The 18,578-nt window shown below is 35.1% G+C and overlaps 1 protein-coding gene across 1 annotated transcript in view; it reads left to right on the forward strand.

Annotated features, from left to right (window-relative positions):
* Nucleotides 1-2,709: 2,709 nt before the first annotated feature.
* LOC141594260 (uncharacterized) overlaps nucleotides 2,710-18,578 on the forward strand; it is a 56,387-nt gene continuing 40,518 nt past the window's right edge. The window contains exons 1-5 of the mRNA XM_074414389.1: nucleotides 2,710-2,861; nucleotides 3,348-3,426; nucleotides 3,825-3,882; nucleotides 14,552-14,572; nucleotides 15,170-15,223. Of these exons, the coding sequence (XP_074270490.1) occupies nucleotides 2,756-2,861; nucleotides 3,348-3,426; nucleotides 3,825-3,882; nucleotides 14,552-14,572; nucleotides 15,170-15,223 (318 nt within the window). The 5' untranslated portion in view covers nucleotides 2,710-2,755. The remainder of the gene's footprint in view (nucleotides 2,862-3,347; nucleotides 3,427-3,824; nucleotides 3,883-14,551; nucleotides 14,573-15,169; nucleotides 15,224-18,578) is intronic.

Genomic DNA, 18,578 nt, shown 5'->3' on the forward strand with positions numbered 1-18,578 from the left:
ATCCCTTACTCGGCCGAGTAGGCCATATTCGGCTCAGTACGGGCTTAGGAAATCCGTAGTATTACATCAAATTTACCGCCAAAGTCAAATATTTGAAACATCTGAAAGTTAGACTTGGCGCCAAGACGAATATTCCGTTTCGATTTGGCGCAAATGTTCAAGATGTAATTCGATCTCTACCTTGGCACTAACTTTGAGAGTTCAAATTTCAGTCCACCAAAACTCAAAATACCCCTTGTTCGGATAACCAAAAGTGAAATCATTATTTTATTACTCAAACTTTAAATTTTTTATTTTCAAACTACAGTTTTAATGTGCTCGGAATATGGTTGTTTAACAAAACAAACAATAGTCGACAAAAGTATTTGTTCTTCATCACATATTAATAATATACAACAATTGTGTAATCTCACCTTGAAATTTTTAACTATAAACTAAAAGGTTCATATAAAAACTCTTTCAATAGTAAACGTTATATTTGAAACTATTTTTGACTCGTATGCTTCACATGTACACAATCTTTCAAGAGACTTATTAACAATCTTCGATACTCGATACCGCATGTACCAGAATCGCGATTTGATGAACCGGAATCGCGTTTTAACATCTTTAGTACATTGTAAAACTGTCGTATAATCTTTTAAAATGTTACTCAAGGTTCCATGCATGTTATCAAATGTACGCCACTGTATGTCACTACCTTGATCTGCATGCAATCGCTTCGATCGTGCACCAAGAATAGTGTCTTAATTTACTACCACCGACATTTCTCAAATTTTTATATTGAGATTACATTATGTCTTACAAAATAAATGACTAATTAATATTTTTATCAAATTTATTAACAAAAAATTACAAGCGGGCTTTACATTGTTTTATTTTTTAAAAATTATCTGGCAATGGGCCATGTTGCATTTGGGTCGGGTTAAAGCGGGTTCAGGATTGAACTACAGGTCGGTTCATTTTGGTTCAAATCAGGTGCGGTTTGTGGTGAATCGGGTTACGCGTTATGTCACAAGTCGTTGCGGGTCATATCATTTCGGATTTGTACGGTTTATCGGTTAACCTTCGGGTTGGTTTCGGTTTAGCATATTTCGGATTCTAACTAGTCGATTTTCAGATAAGTCAAGTCGGTTCTTCAAATCGAGTCAACTTTTACAAGCTCTACTCATCATCCATGCAAGACAATTTATTTACTCTTTCATTTCAAAATTCTATTCTCATTTTTTATTTTTGAGTTTTTCTCACTTTTCTTATTCAATATTAAAATATTAATTTTCATGTAACTTTCTCGACTTCAATTATATAAATTGGTTTTTGGGTAAAATGATGAAAAGATTTATTTTAATCATTTTTCAAACTTGTACACGATATAAATACAATTGTCTTGGTTCAACTACACTAGTTATGTGTTTTTCTTAGATATATACATAAATTTCTAATTCCATTATCCATGTCTTTAAATATTGGCTGCAACGTTGAACCAGTCTTTTCCTCCCACTCGTCGAGATTATTGCGTTTGCCAATGTTCATTAATACTCCTTCCATTCAACAATTATTACCTCATTTCTCTAATTTATGTGAGGGTTATTATATTGAAATGAGGTGATAAAAGTTGAGTGGAGGGAGTATGAAGCAATTTAGATATTCTCCATTTCTTCTCTAATACACTTTATATTTTAATGTATTTTTTCTTTTCATTCATTAAAATATTATTTTTATGAAATGATTACAATTATTAGATCGGCATAAAATTTAATATGGACCATTTATAAAAAAATGGAGATCCATTTATTTCAAAGAATGTGAAGAGAATCCGAAACAAATATGAAATGACTTGCCTCTAACATAAGAAGAGATTAGATCCTCTCTAGTAACTAAGGGGGTGTTTGGTTCACCCAATAAAGGTATGAGGTATGGGTTTGGAATGAACCAAACCCATACCATGTGTTTGTTTGACAAAATTGAAGGTTTCATACCCATACCTCAAACCCATGAGGTGTGGGTTTCTCATACCCAGGGAGGGGGGTGGGTATGAGATTGATACCCATGGTATCAAATTACAAATATTAAAAAGTGATAAAAACAATTGTAAAAAAACTATTTTATATATTTATTTGATTAAATTTTCTCTACATGATTTAATAGTATAAAAATTATTATTAAAAATATTGTATTTTGAAGAGTTTTTAGCTTTGATTGATTTCTAACCTCATACCCCCCAAAATTGAACCAAACACAAGGTATGAGGTATCAAGTTCCAACCCAATACCACCCTGGTATGATTCCCGATTCCAAACCCATACCCACGCGTGAACCAAACACCCCCTAAAGTGTCGGTACTCCTTTTGACAGAGAAAAAAAAAAGATAAATAAATAGTGTATTAATTACCACCTTACCCGGCTATTATCCAAATACCTAGCCTAGCATAAGTGATAGATCGCATATGGGCCTAGGTCGTGCCCTTCGAGAAGGACAAAGTATTCATTTTATAAGTTTAAGAAGATTTCATCCCAAAAACCAATTGACAATGAGTGAAATAACTTCTTACTTGGTTTATAAAGTAGATTATACCCCTTATCTCTTTTTTCGATATATGAGAATTACGCGTAATTCTTCATAATAAGTACAAAATTTGAACGAAAAATCTTCCAAGGAAATTGATGATTCACTATAAATAAGACGAAGCAATAAAGGAAAGCCTCACCAAATAAAAAGGAATTAAAACAAGTGAAATAGTATAGCTTAGTAGTGATGGCCTATCTTGTTCAAACTGTTGTCACCAAATTCATCTTCCTTAGCCTCATTTTCTCTCTTATTACCGCTCCTGTATTATCGCTTCCTTTCGTCGTCTTCAATGGTATTTTACTCTTTAATCTTTTTATTACAACACGGTTATCATTGCAACTATATAATAGTAAATGGTATATGAATAACCATCGTTTTTCTAACGTGTGCCCTAAAGGTACACGATAATAAGTTAATTATATAAAGATTCACAGGAATTTATCATCATAAATGAAGTGTTATATTCTTGTGAATCTTTCTTAAATTAGCTCATTAACGTAGGGCACACGTTAAGAAAACCAGAACAAGCATAGGTTAACACTGTTATATGTCATACAACATCTCGCTCCTTTACTTGTTTAGTTCAAATCTCAACAATAATGTAAGAAAAAACAAGAATGAAATTAATCGCATTACATTAAAGGGGAGAGGGAGTCGAACCTGTGACTTATTGACCACTATACCTCCGTTTTAACCACTATATTAAACCTTATATCATTTGGTTGATGAATATGTTACTAATATTTACTACTGTTACAATTGTTGTAATAATTAACAGGTTTTCTTTCCACATGCAATGATGCCGAAGAACTCATTGAAACTCTAGAAAAGGATTCAGGAAATCAGGGACAATGCATGTAAGGCTTTCTATTCATTTAAATTGTTGGAAAAAGATTATATGTTAATTGCTCTCATATGAATGTAAGTTATGTAACACCTCAAATCCTTCTTCTAGGTTAAAAGTATTTACCCATTTTATTACTCTTTTCGTTCCGGTCATTAGTTATCTATTCAATTTAACACAAAGACCAAAGAAATAATACGGAGTAATAAAATAAAGGGTTCTCTCTTATGCTCACTTACACACATTATGTCCAATTGCCACTTGTTCAATCTTTAACAATTGAATGATATAACCCGAAACAAAAATAGATAACAATTGATCGAAATTTGAGGAGCACACTTTTTTGTATTAAAATAATTAAATAGTTTTGTCCTAAAACAATAATCAAATAATCAGATAATTTATGTACAGATCATTGGGGGGATGGCTCCCGCGACTATACTCCGCATTTACCCCCATAATGGACCAGGTATGATCAAGTTACAAATCCTTTTTCATTTTTGTGCAAGTATTATTTTATAGAGCAATTTATATATTTCTTAAGCACCGGCTTAATCATATCGAATATTCCCTCTTAGTTGCTTATTTCTTCACCTTTCATTTTACATAAGAAATAGGCTTTTGGAATGTGAGAGGAATGAATAGGGTAAATAAGCAACAGTTCATTAACTCCTTCCTGCATACTAAAGGAGTAGGGCTGTTTGGTCTCTTAGAAACTAAAATCAAAAGCAAGTTTTTCAGTAGAACTGTCAATGTGTTTAACAATTGGTGCATCTCAACAAACAATGGGTACCATAAAAATGGGAGAATCTGGATATTATGGGACCCTAAGATTTTTAGAATTCAGTTTATGGAATACAATGCCCAATTTATCCATATGAAGGTAGAAACTTTGGTGAGTAGGAATGTGTTTTTCTTAACCATGATTTATGCATTTAATGGTATTCATGAAAGGACCCCTTTATGGGATCACCTTAGGAGGTTTGCTAGTCTAGTGGATGGCCCTTGGGCGATGGCAGGTGACTTCAACTGTGTCCTATCAGCTACTGAGAGAGTGGGAGGTAATTCTACTTGTGCTGAAATGGAACCTTTTAGAGATTGTGCTGCTGATTGTGAAGTGGTTGACATTCCTGCAACAGGCTCTTTGTTCACCTGGAATAACAAGCAGAAGCCTGTTGATAGGATTTACAGTAGGCTTGACAGGTTTATGGTTAATAAACTTTGGAGTGATAACTTTCCTGACCTTTATGCGAATTTCCTTCCTGAGGGATTGTTTGATCACACTCCTTGTCTACTTAACAGCTCTAACCAGGTCCAACATATTAGAAGCTTCAAGTTCTACAATATGTGGGGTCAAGCTAAAGAATTTCTGCCTATTATTAAGAGATGCTGGACTACAAACATTCATGGAACCCCTATGTTCAGACTGGCAAAAAATCTTAAGCTCCTGAAACTTCCTCTGAAAGAATTGAATAGGGAGAGGTATAGTGACATTGAGCAATCTACCTCTTTGATGCAGAAAAGAGTAGCTGATTTACAGGATCTGATAGGGAAGGACCCATCAAACTTGGCCCTGATTCATGAGGAGTCTGAAGCTACTAACAGCTTAAGGTCCTTACTTGAAGCTAGGGACAGTTTTTTGGCTCAAAAAGCAAAGGTTCAGTGGCAGCAGAAGGGTGATACTAACAGCTATTACTTTCATGGTATCCTCAAAAAGAGAAGGAATGGAAATAGAGTAATGCAGATTGAGGATAGGTTGGGTAACTCTTGTGATACTCCTGCCCAGGTGCAAAATGCTTTCCTTGACTATTATATTTACCTACTGGGGACAAAGCAGGAGACAAAGAAGGTTCACAGGAGGATTATTGACCAGGGCCCTAGATGTAATGCTGAACACTTTTCCTTATTGAACAAGCCAGTCACTGGTAAGGAAATAAGGGATATTGTTTTTGGCATTCCTGATATCAAATCCCCTGGACCTGATGGCTACACAAGCAAATTCTACAAAGATGCATGGGATGTTATAGGAGGGGATGTGATTACTGCAGTCAAAGATTTCTTTACTCATCAGAAGCTTCTCAAGCAAATCAATGCTACCTCCTTAACCCTTGTCCCTAAAAGTGAGAGACCCCTTTCTGTGCTGCATTTTCGCCCAATAGCATGCTGCAATGTCATATACAAAGTTATCTCCAAGCTGCTTTGTGCTCGACTGGCTGAAGTTTTGCCTAGCATCATAGATCAAAATCAAGGGGCTTTTGTGCAAAATAGGAGTATTCAGGAGAATATTCTTATTTGTCAAGACCTGATTAGACTATATGAACGTCCTAATGCTACTCCAAGAGGTATGTTCAAGATAGACTTGCAAAAAGCATATGACACAGTGGAATGGTCTTTTATTGAACAACTTCTTGATGCTCTTAATTTTCCTATCAGCATCAAAGGAATGTTAATGCAATGTATAACTACAGCTAGTTTCTCTTTATCTCTGAATGGAGAAATGTTTGGATATTTTCAAGGAAAGAGGGGACTCAGACAGGGAGACCCTCTATCTCCACTGATATTTACTATCTGTATGGAATACTTAACGAGGACCCTGAAATTTGCAGCTGCCAGATATGAGTTCAACTACCATCCCATGTGTAAAGAGGTAAGATTAGCAAACCTGATGTTTGCTGATGATGTTCTTCTTTTCAGTAGAGGGGATGCCTGCTCTATGATGCTTCTGCTAAGAGCTTTCTCTACCTTCTCCAAAGCATCTGGTCTTCAGATGAGTACTGCTAAATCTAATGCCTACTTCCAAGGAGTCCCAGAGCACATCAAACAGGATATACTTAGGGTTTCTGGTTTTGTGGAGGGTAAACTACCCTTTAATTACCTGGGGATGCCTATCCAGACTACAAGACTGAGGAAAGCTGACTGTGAATGTTTGATTGAGAAGATATGCAGCAAAATCCATAACTATGGAGCCAGGAAGTTCTCCTATGCTGGGAGACTAGTTTTGGTACAGGCAGTGCTCACTAATCTTCACTCGTATTGGGCTTCAATGTTTGTTATCCCAAAAGGGATCATCTGTAAAATAGAAGCTGTGTGTAGGAATTTCTTGTGGGACAATAGTGCTGAATACAGGAAAGTCCCTTTGGTTGCTTGGGATAAACTGTGCTGCTCCAAACAAGAAGGAGGACTAGGGCTCAAAAACCAGGAATTTATGAATAAAGCCATGGTAGGCAGGCTGGTACATTGGATCATGGAAGATAAGAACTCAATTTGGGTGCAATGGGTGAAGAAGAACTACTTAAAAGGGAAGACCTGGATGGAGTACAAGCCTACTGCCAACTCTAGCTGGGTATGGCGAAGGATATGCAAAGTAAAGGAGGAAATGATACCTGGTTATAACGATGGAACCTGGTCTGCACAGCTAGATTACTTCCCTACCATGGGTTATGAGTGGTTCAGGGGAAGAAAAACTGAAGTCCCTTGGCATAAATGGGTCTGGAATAAGCACGTGTCCCCAAAACACCAATTTATGGGATGGCTATATGCTCATGGTGCTATGCGGACTAAAGATAAGCTGATCAAGATTGGACTGGATGTGGAGGATAGTTGTTTCATGTGTGCTCAGACTGCAGAAAGCATAGATCACCTCATGTGTGACTGTGTTTACAGTAGGAGGATTATACAGGAAATTAACAAGAAGTTGCAGCTTAGTCTTCCAGTCACTGACCTGCTAGAATGGTGCACCCTGCAAACAGGCACGACACTGCAGAAGGGGATACAGTTTGCTCTCCTATGGGGGACTGTGTATAACATATGGCAGCAGAGAAACAAAAGCCGAATGGAGGGGGTACTGCAAAGACCAGAAAAAGTAGCTAAGACGGTCATTGACGAGATAAAAGCAAGACTCCATGGAAGGGATTTCAGAATGCTCACCAAAACGGATGTTGACTGGTTGAAAAATCATGTAATTATGTGTTTAAATGTTGTTTAGTGTTTCATGAACTCCAAATGTACTTTTCTTTTTGATATTCAATTTAATCATACTCACATTTCACCAAAAAAAAAAAAAAAAATAATCATCTACAAGCGATGAAACAATAAATTGATATATATATATATATATATATATATATATATATATATATATATATATATATATATATATATATAGTAATAAGATCAAGTGAGTCCTCCTCTTACATTTGAGTCCATAAGTCCCATTATGGGTCATTGGATCTTGGAAATGGAGGGCTAAGATGAGAACCCAAAAATTAAGTTTAATACTCTAATTTTGCCATCTTTCTCTAATTTTCTCATTAACTACAATAATCCTCATCATCTTTCATTCATCAACTCATTATCACATCTCCTTATTCTCTCTCTATATCTCACTTCTCCATATTCTCTCAAAAAAAAACCAAGAAAAAAAAAACCCAAAAAACCAAACAAATAAAAAACCCAAAAAATCCAAATAAATCATTTACTCATCTTTTCCTCATTCACCACCCACCGGACACCACCACCGCTGCCGCCGCCATTGCCACCACCACCGCCGCCGCCGCCGACGACGTCATTTTTTTAAAATTTTTTTTTTTTTTTTTTTTTTAAAAAAACTTGATGTTTGGTTGTTCTTTTTATTTTTTTTTGTTGTTTTTTTTCTCCTTATATCGTCTTGCTATATAATATTGTTTTAAATTTGTGAGTTTTTTTTAATTTTAATCTTAGATCTACTAAAATAGATAAATTTTCATTGACCCGTTTTTTTTTCCATTTCCGTTTTTTTTTTTTTTTCAATTTTGATGTTTTGGTCTTTTTTTTTTTCCGGTTATTGACATTCTTACAAATTATAGTGTGATTTTAGTACTAAATCTATTAGTTATGAAATCTCATTTTTTACTTTTTTCTTGTTGATATCACTTTGTTAATATCCGTCTTGTTATATATATTTGCCAAATTTCGTATTTAAAATTTTGTCTTGGTATTGTTTGATTTAGGATCTATTAAACTTACTTGTTCGGTTAAAATTACACTTTTTTGGTTAAAATTACACTTTTGTCCGTTAAAATTACACTTTTTTCCGTTAAAATTACACTTTTTTCTGTTAAAATTACACTTTTTAACGTTAAAATTACACTTTTTTTCGTTAAAATTACACTTTTTCCCGTTAAAATTACACTTTTTTTCCGGTTAAAATTACACTTTTTCCCGTTAAAATTACACTTTTTTCTGTTAAAATTACACTTGTCTTCATTAAAGTTACATTTATCTCTATTATTAAAGTTACACTTATCTCTACTAAGGTTACCCTCTCAATGACTAAAGTACGCTTTTGGACTAAAGCTAGAACAATTTGGACTGAAGTTACACAAATTTGGACTAAAATTACACAATTTGGACTAACTAATGGAGTTATTTTAAAATTGTAACTTACACAATTTGGACTAAAGATACACAAATTTGGACTATAGTTATATAATTTGGATTAAAATTACACTTTTATGGACTAAAATTACACTTCCTTTGACTAAAATTACACTTTTGTAGACTAAAATTACATTTGTGTATTAAAGTTACACATTTGTAGACTAAAATTACAGTTTTTTGGACTAAAATTACACTTTTTTGGACTAAAATTACAATCATAAAATGATAAAAGATACACACATTATCAATTTACTAAGTTACACTTTAGTGGACAATGATTGAAATTTCACAATCTCAATGACTCAAAATAAATGAATTGTGTAACTTTAGTTAAAATTGTGTAATTTAATCTAAATTTAGTCGTAAATAGTGTATTATTAGTTCAAAATTATTCGTAAATAGTGTATTTTCAGTCCAAAATTGTATAATTTTAGTCCAAATTTAGTTGTAAATATTGTATTCAATTTAGTCGTAAATAACTCCATTAATTAGTCCAAATAGTCCAAATTAGTTAGTCCATATTGTCCAAATTAGTTAGTCCAAATTGTCCAAATTAGTTTGGCTAACTTTAGTCCAAGAGTGTAACTTTAGTCATTAATAGAGATAAGTGTAATTTTAACAGGAAAAAATGTAATTTTAACCGAAAGAGGTGTAATTTTAAAGTAAAAGTGTAATTTTAAAGTAAAAAAGTGTAATTATAACAGAAATAAGTGTAATTGTAATAGAAAAAAGTGTAATTTTAACAGGGAAAAGTGTAATTATAACAGAAATAAGGGTAATTTTAACCCAAAAAAGTGTAATTTTAACCAAAAAAATTTGTAATTGTAGCAGAAAAAAGTGTAATTGTAATAGAAAAAAGTATAATTTTAACAGGGAAAAGTGTAATTATAACAGAAATAAGGGTAATTTTAACCAAAAAAAGTGTAATCTTAACCAAAAAAAATGTAATTGTAGCAGAAAAAAGTATAATTGTAATAGAAAAAAGTGTAATTTTAACAGGGAAAAGTGTAATTATAACAGAAATAAGGGTAATTTTAACAAAAAAAAGTGTAATTTTAACCCAAAAAAAAGTGTAATTGTAGCAGAAAAAGTGTAATTGTAACTTTAATAAAAACCAAAATAACAAATCTAAAATATAGTATAACACCCACAACATTAACATAATTAAAAACCAAAATAAAAACCAAGAATACTACATCTAAAATATAAAAAAAAACCGAAATAAGAAGTAGATGAAAATAAATGAATAAATCAAGCGAAATTTTAAATACAACCATTTACAAAACGGAATCTATACCTTAAAAAAACGGAATCCGACACAAGTAAACACGGAATTCAAATTATATAAACATTGGAAACCTCAACAAAAACCAAATCTGAAATTAAAAAAAAAACCAAAATAAAAACCAAGAATACTAGATCTAAAACAAAAAAAAACCGAAATAAGAAGTAGATGAAAATAAATGAAAAAATCAAGCGAAATCTTAAATACAACCGTTCAAAACGGAACCTATACCTTAAAAAAACGGAATCCGACACAAGTAAACACGGAATTCAAATTATATAAACATTGGAAACCTCAACAAAAACCGAATTTGAAATTAAAAAAAAAAAAACGAATCTGAAATTAAAAAAAAAACGAATCTGAAAAGGGACGAATGGAGGTCGGGGTGAACGAATCTGAAAAGGGAAGGAAGGAGGTCGGGTGGTGCGTGGTTGCATGGTTGTGGTTGTTGTTTGTTGTCGGTGGCGGCGCGTGCTTGTGGTTGTTTGAGGGAGGGAGGGATGGTTGTCGGTGGCTGTTTGAGGGAAGGAGGGAGTTTTTTTAAAATTTTCTCAGATTTGAAAGGTGGTTGTTTGTGGCTGTTTGAGGGAAGAAGGGAGTGGTGGTCGTGAAAGGTGGCGGTGGTAGGGTGCGGGGTGGTTGTTTGAGGGAGGGAGGGAGGGAAGGAGGGGTGGTTGTCGGTGGCTGTTTGAGGGAAGGAGGGAGTGGTGGTCGTGAAAGGTGGCGGTGGTAGGGTGCGGGGTGGTTGTTTGAGGGAGGGAGGGAGGGAAGGAGGGGTGGTTGTCGGTGGCTGTTTGAGGGAAGGAGGGAGTTTTTTTTTAAATTTTCTCAGATTTGGTTTTTTTGTTTGATTGGTTTTTATTGTTTTGGTTTTGTTGATGAGAGAAAAATGAGTGAATGTGTGATATAGAGAGAGAGAGGAGTTTGTAGGTGGGATAAATGATTATGAGGGATGGCTGATTAGTGAGTTCCTTAATTGAAATGAGGAGCTAATTAGAGTAAAATGAATTGTGGCCATCCATTGAGATGCAATCTCCTCCCTCCATCCCCTTCATCCTAAGGCCCTTAGAAGGACTTAAGGACTCAATAGATGTAAGGGACTAAGGAGAACTTGACACTATATATATATATATATATATATATATATATATATATATATATATATATATATATATATATGTTGTGTAAGTCCACAATGGTTGAGTCCCAAAGTCCTATTCTTAGCCAATCATTTTCTGAGTGTAACTTTACTACTGTATGAGTGTAATTTTATTCATTTATTGATTTAGGAGTGTAATTTTAGCTTCATGAGTGTAATTTTTTCATTTTAAGGTCATTGTGTATATGAAAAATTGAATTTATAAATTTGAATTTATATAATTTTAACAAAAGTAAATGTAACTTTATTGTTTCACGAGTATAACTTTAGTCATATTAGATGTAACTTTAGTCGTTTTAGGTGTAACTTTAGTCATATGATGGGTTATTTGAATTTATATACTATTACGAGTGTAACTTTACCCCTTTTAAGTGTAACTTTAGTCGTTGGAGTCATAACTTTAGTCGTATAGTGGTTTGTATGTAAAAATTTAAATTAATAAACTTTACTACAGTAACTTTAGTCCTTTCAAGTGTAACTTCTGTCCTTCAAAAGTGTAACTTTAGCGTGGAAGAAGTTTTGTCATTAGAGGTGTAATTTTATTGTCTTACGATTGTAACTCTAATCCTTGAATTTGTAACTTTAGTCAAGGAAAATGTAACTTTATAGTAATAACTCTTCTTTCTCAACCCCACCACCATCACCATCCTACGACCTCCTAACCCAACCACCACAACACGACCACCAGTCCCACCACCACTCCAAACCGCAACAAACAACAACAACACCAATCACTTATGATCTCAAATCTGGAAAAAAAAAAAAAATAGGAGAGGAGACGGCATACCCACCACGCGCGCACCCCAAAACCATAACCACTGCCACCACCATCACCACCATCCCTATCTCCAGCCCCCACCCCCCGCGTCACCAGTAAAAAAAAAACACCACCACAAACCCACGACGGCACCACCATAAAAAAAAAAAAACAAAAACTGAAAAAAAAAACACAAAAACAATAACAACTCACCCATCAACAACCAACAACAACCATGGCTTCAATTTTTCAGATCTGAAAAAAAAAAGAGAAAGGAGAAGGGGATGAGGACGGCGGCGGCAAAATAGAGGCAAGGGATTGGTGAGGCGAGGGGATGGTGCGGCTGCAGGTGGTGTATGGGTGTCGGCGTGGTGGTGTGTGGTGGGTGAAGGGGAGAACGATGGAGAAGGAGAAAGACGAAGGAGAGAAAAGCATGGTGGTGTGCGGTTGGTGCGGCGGCGGCGTGGAGGGTGGCGGCGGCAGGGAGAGATTGAGAGAGAAGTTGAGAGAGAATGAAGAGAGAGAGAGGGGGGTGGAAGGATTTGTGAGAGTGATTAGGGTTTGGGTGGGATTTGGGAGCTTTTAATCTCAGCCTTCCATTTTCTTTTAATCCTCACCACTCATCTCTTAGATCTAAAGGCTTACATTAGGACTTATGGATTCAACCAAAATAGGTGGACTTACATGATCCTCTCTCTCTCTCTCTCTCTCTCTCTCTCTCTCTCTCTCTCTATATATATATATATATATATATATATATATATATATATATATATATATATATATATAGGGTTCTGATCCGGTGAGAACCACTAACATAATGAGAACCGTGAGAACCCTTACTAAATCATCATCAAATCTAGTTCCGAAAGTTTTGATGGATCATTTACCCTTAGTTTAGCATATTCTAACACATTTTTAATATAGCTAAACAAAAAAATTTTGATTTTATTGACAAATATAAACTTAATGTACAAAAATACAATTAGGTATACTAAAATGGATATAGATGCACGAAAACCAATAATAGGTGCATGAAAATTGTTACATGCATGAAAATGATTACTAGGTGCATGAAAATATCAGGCTCTAAATGCACGAAAACGAGTTCTAGTTGCGTGAAAATTGTTAGATACATGAAAAATGAGTACTATGTGCATAAAAATTAATAAAATGTTTCTCGTCTCGATTCCGGTTAATAATTTATACTTTTTGGACCAAGAAATATGTTATCTAGATATAAAATTCTATGCCGAATCCAAATATGTCGTTATTTTTCAGAAAAAAAAATCATTAAGGTGGAGTTCTCAAGGTTCTCACTATGTAGGTGGTTCTCACCGGATCCCAAATTTTTCTCTCTCTCTCTCTCTCTCTCTCTCTCTCTCTCTCTCTCTCTCTCTCTCTCTCTCTCTCTCTCTCTCTCTCTCTCTCTCTCTATCTATCTATCTATCTATCTATCTATCTATCTATCTATATATATATATATATATATATATATATATATATATATTATCAAAATCAGTTTTGGTCCCCATTGTCATCTTGTCATTAAAAGTGAAGACGTGAAGTAGTGAACGGAGATAATTTAAAACATACTCTCCCCATTATTTTTTATATGTTGTTTTAGATTATTGATAAATTTACTCCTTAGAGTATCTTCAATGGTTGGCAAAAAGGACTTGCTTACAATTTTAGGAAGTTGCAAGCTAGTAGTTCAACCATTGGAGTTATCCTATGCATTCTCTTTTTTAATGTAATTGTAAATTAATTATGGGTCCTTGATTCCATTTTTTATTAAAAAAAAATTTCATTGGTTGATAATAAACAAACGAGTAGGTCTCCTGAGAGACGGTCTCTTAATAAAGATAATAAAATAGGTACAAATCACGATTAAAAAAAAGGTACAAATCACGATTAATGATAAAATGGGTACATTTATTATGTAAATAGGTACGAAATTACTATGTCACGAACAACAACAAAAAGGGTACGAAATACAAATAAAAGAGTACGAAAGATTGGTCTCTCAATAACTTAGTGAGAGACCGTCTCTCCCAAGTTTTAGTGTAAACAAATTCACTATAGAATGTAAAGTACTAAGCATTTTGCTTCTTTCCAAAGCTTTATTTAAATGCCAAATTAATGTTATAATCAATTAATCACACTTAAGTCATTTTTTTAATAATTGCGTTTTTTTTTTCTTAAACGACATATAATGAATAATGGAGAAAGTATTTGATATTGTCTTTGAGAACTTTCACATGAAATAAGTTTTGAGTGGCAAAACTTAATTCACAATTTTTTTTTTACTCAGACTTGTTTTTAAAATATTGAAGAAAAAGGGGAATTTAGTTCAGTTTAATAGTAGACCAATTAATTCCAATAAGTATAGTTCAATTAGATTTACTAGAAGGTATTGGAATTTAAATTTTATTTAGGATGTCAAAAGGTTTTATAATTGAAATTTAATATTAATTTGAATCAAACTAACTATGTTTTTCTTTTTTCGATTTCTACAGGTGAAATTGGCATGTGAAAAGGTTAAGTCACATTTTTCCCATGAAATTCTATTAATTCTTCATGTAACTGAGCAAATGATCAATCCATAAACATTGCTAAGATATTAAACTACCCCTTCCATCCAAACTAAAAGCTACATTCACTTTTGAAGAGTCAAGCTTCACAAACTTTGATCATAAATAATACCGTCAAAGGTATAAAACTTTGAAAGACAAAACTCATATATACAGATTTGTTATGAAAAAAATCTGTCATAAAATGTTACTCCCTCCGTTCTGATTATTTGTTGTCCTATTTTATTTTGGGGTGTCTCAGTTAATTGTTATCCTTTCTATTTTAGGATTGCATTTGATGATCAATTTGATCCTTCACACTAAATTTGGTCAACTTGTCATCTTATAATTGTTCCCGCCACTTTCTTTGGTCTTTGTGCCAAAATTAAAGGACAATAATTGACCGAGACAGAGGAAGTACTTTTTGAAAAAAAAAGGACACGTATAAATGAAGAAAAATATGATCAAAGTGTCGACTCGAAAACCTCCAAACAAGTGTAATCTTTAGTGTGGAAGGGAGAGAGAGCGATTTAATTTCTTCTAAGATTTTTCTTTTATTGCCAGGTTAAAGAGTTGGATGAGCTCAAGAATGGATATAACTTAATTGGGATATCACAGGTTGTTTATTTTCAAAATTATAACATGGTCTCAATCATTTATTTATTCTTTTTTAAATCTTTTTCAGGATTATTTTAATTAAATATTTAATGCAGTAAAAGATACACGGATTATTAAAACGGAGAAGGTTTAATATATATAAATGCATGAATATATTGGATTGCAATGAATTCTTGATGTTATGTGAATCCTTTATTTAGCCTTTTTTTTGTGTTAACCAGAAGTATCTCCTACCGATAGCGGGGTAATCTATTTCGAGGTACTGAAGGCAATTTAATGGGTTGACCCCTCCCAAGTTTGGCTTTTTCATTCGCAAGAGTTCGAAATCGAACCCTTGACCGCTTGTTTAAGAGATGAGAGTTCTTACCACTCAGACCAGCTAACTTTAATTCCTTTATTTAGCCTTTGTAACAAAATGTCCATTGATATTTCAAATACAATGAGTCGAGTAAAATTCTGATCCGGCTATAAGAGCAATTCGATCCAATTGGCTATTAAAAAGAGTTGCTTAATGTTTACCATTTTTTTTTGGTTACAAGAAGAGGGAAAAGCCCGGAAAAAGAAACGAGAAAAACAAGCAGAGAAAGAAAGAACAGAACAAAAAACAAGCAAAACAAACTAAACACAGAAGATCATGCTAGGTAGAGTATAGAGGGACCATTCTAGGCCATGATACTCCCCCAGTGTCCTATTGCATCAGCCTGAACAAATGGACAGGAGCTTCATCTGGTTCCCATACTTTCAGCTGTTGCATTTGTGCAACACCAACATTCGCCAGCCAATCCGCACAACCATTAGCTTCTCTGTAGATATGATGAATCTCAATATTCCAAGGATGAGCGTTTAAAAAACACTTGCAGATTTGGGTCAGGTGGTAATGCGCAGCTGGTAACTCATCTCTAGCATCTAGTAAATTCACCATCACCTGAGAATCCGTTTGAATGATTAGCCTCGGGAATGATCTTTCTTTGGCCAAAACAAGGCCTCTCTTAAGAGCCATTAGCTCTGCCCTTGTGACAGTAGCAGTTCCTAACTTTTCAGCAAACGCCAGAAGAATATTGCCAGCCGAGTCTCTAAAGATACCCCCTGCACCAGCTACACCTGGGTTACCCTTTGAAGCCCCATCGATATTTAGCACAACCCACCCATCTGGTGGTGCAATCCATCTAACAAACACTTCATGGTAGCGGTGGTTGTTCAAATCAGCTAATAAATCTGTGGACTCCCTCGCATTTCGTGCCTCCCAAATTCTTTGCATGAGGAAAGTGAAGATGGACCCCGAGATTTCCTCAGCTCTTCCAAAACATCTGGAGTTTCTCCACCTCTAAATCCACCAAATCACAATTGCAAAGGTTGTAGGCCATGTATCCAAGGAAGCAGTTCTTGGACCGGTTAAATTCAATAGCATCCATTGTTTCAGGGACCTTTCTTGGTAGAATTGGCTTGACAAAGAAGAATTAAATAACTGCTAAATCTTTCGTGCTTCTACACAATCCCGTAATAAGTGAAGGGTTGTCTCCTCCTGCTCCCTGCACGATAAGCAACATGGGTCTTCGATGAAACCCCTTCTTACCCTGTTCACATTGGACATTATCCTATCATGTAGGACTAACCATAGGAAGAACCTTATTCTTTGTGGTGCCCACACTTTCCATGGGATCTTCCATAAGCTTCCTCCCTCCTCTTGGATTTCATTGCGGATTAACCGAATTGTAGATTTCACCGTAAATTTGCCAGAAGGACTTTGTGCCCAAAACAGGGTATCATTATTCTCATCGCCTCGTGTTACTTCATAGGATGCAATGGTATGTGTTACCTCACTGGGAAGGAATTCTGCAAACAATTCCCATTTCCATCCTGAGTTTTCATCCCACATCTCCTCAACACGAGCTTCTAATATTTGGGGTGGGATGTCAGTCACTGCAAAATCAGATAACGGACTGTCCATCGCCCAACTATGCTTCCAGAAAAACGTGTCCTTCCCATTTCCTACTGACGATTTCACCCCTCTTTTCATCGTATCCACGGCTTCCACAATGCCCTTCCAGACATTAGATGAAACTTGCTTTGCTTCAAACATATTCATGTCACATCTTCCTTTGCAATATTTATGTCTCAGCACACGAGCCCACAATGCATTAGGTTCAGTTAACAACCTCCATCCCAGTTTGGCCATGAATGCAACATTCACTTGATGCATTGACCTCAAACCCAGACCTCCATTTTCTTTTTCTCTCGTAACGGTGTCCCAGGAAACAAGGCTTAGGCCTCGTTTATCAAGGTCACCACCCCACAAAAATCTTCTTGCTTTCTTGTCCAGCTCATCACAGGTGGTGCGTGGGAGTCTAGCCGTTTGCATAACATAAGATGGTATAGAGGAGAGTGTGGACTGAATGAGGGTAGCTCGTCCAGCCATAGAGATATGTTTGGCTTTCCACCCAGACAATCTCTTGTCTACTTTTTGGACAATGTACTCAAAAGTGTTTCTGGTTACCCGTCCATTTATTGTGGGCATACCTAAATACATTCCAAGATCCTCAGTCCTCGCAATATTAAGTTCCCTGGATATAGACTCTGCCATCTCTTCATCCGTATTGGAAGAGAAGAAAACTCGAGACTTGGAGTTGCTAACTTTCTGACCAGATGCTAGACAAAAGCCATCCAGAACACGTTTGATTTCTCTGGCTTGTTCCAAGGTGGCTTCTCCAAAGAGAATTATGTCATCGACAAAGAATAAATGGGAAAGACATGGTCCATCTCTGCTTGTTTTGAACCCAGTCCATCTCCCCATTCTCGCTGCTTCAACAATTAATTGACTCAATTTTTCCATACAAATGGTGAAAATGTATGGAGAAAGTGGGTCACCTTGCCTTATGCCTCTTGAAGGATTGAACTTTTCAGTCTTCTCCCCCATTCCAGAGTATAGTCAAAGACGATAGAGTAATACATTTCATTATAGTCCTGACCATACGTTGAGGAAGACCCATATTAAGAAGTGTGTGTTCAATGAAGGGCCATTCCAGTCTATCATATGCTTTCTCAAGGTCTAATTTTAAAGCCATAAACCCCTTTCTTCCTTTCTTACCTCGCATTGAATGGAGCACTTCTTGTACCAGAATGATATTATCAGTGATTTGTCTCCTCGAGATAAAGCTGCATTGCATTGGGCTAATTAGGACGGACAGGAATGGCTTCAACCTATTAACCAGCAATTTTGTCACAATTTTAAAGGATACATTGCATAATCCAATAGGACGAAACTGGGATGGTGAAGTGGGATTATCTATTTTTGGAATAAGAGTCAGGAATGTATCACACAGTCCCTCTGGGAACACCTCTTCATGTAGCACCGGGA

The sequence above is a fragment of the Silene latifolia genome, chromosome 8 (assembly GCF_048544455.1).
Source record: "Silene latifolia isolate original U9 population chromosome 8, ASM4854445v1, whole genome shotgun sequence".
Classification (NCBI taxonomy): Eukaryota; Viridiplantae; Streptophyta; class Magnoliopsida; order Caryophyllales; family Caryophyllaceae; genus Silene; species Silene latifolia.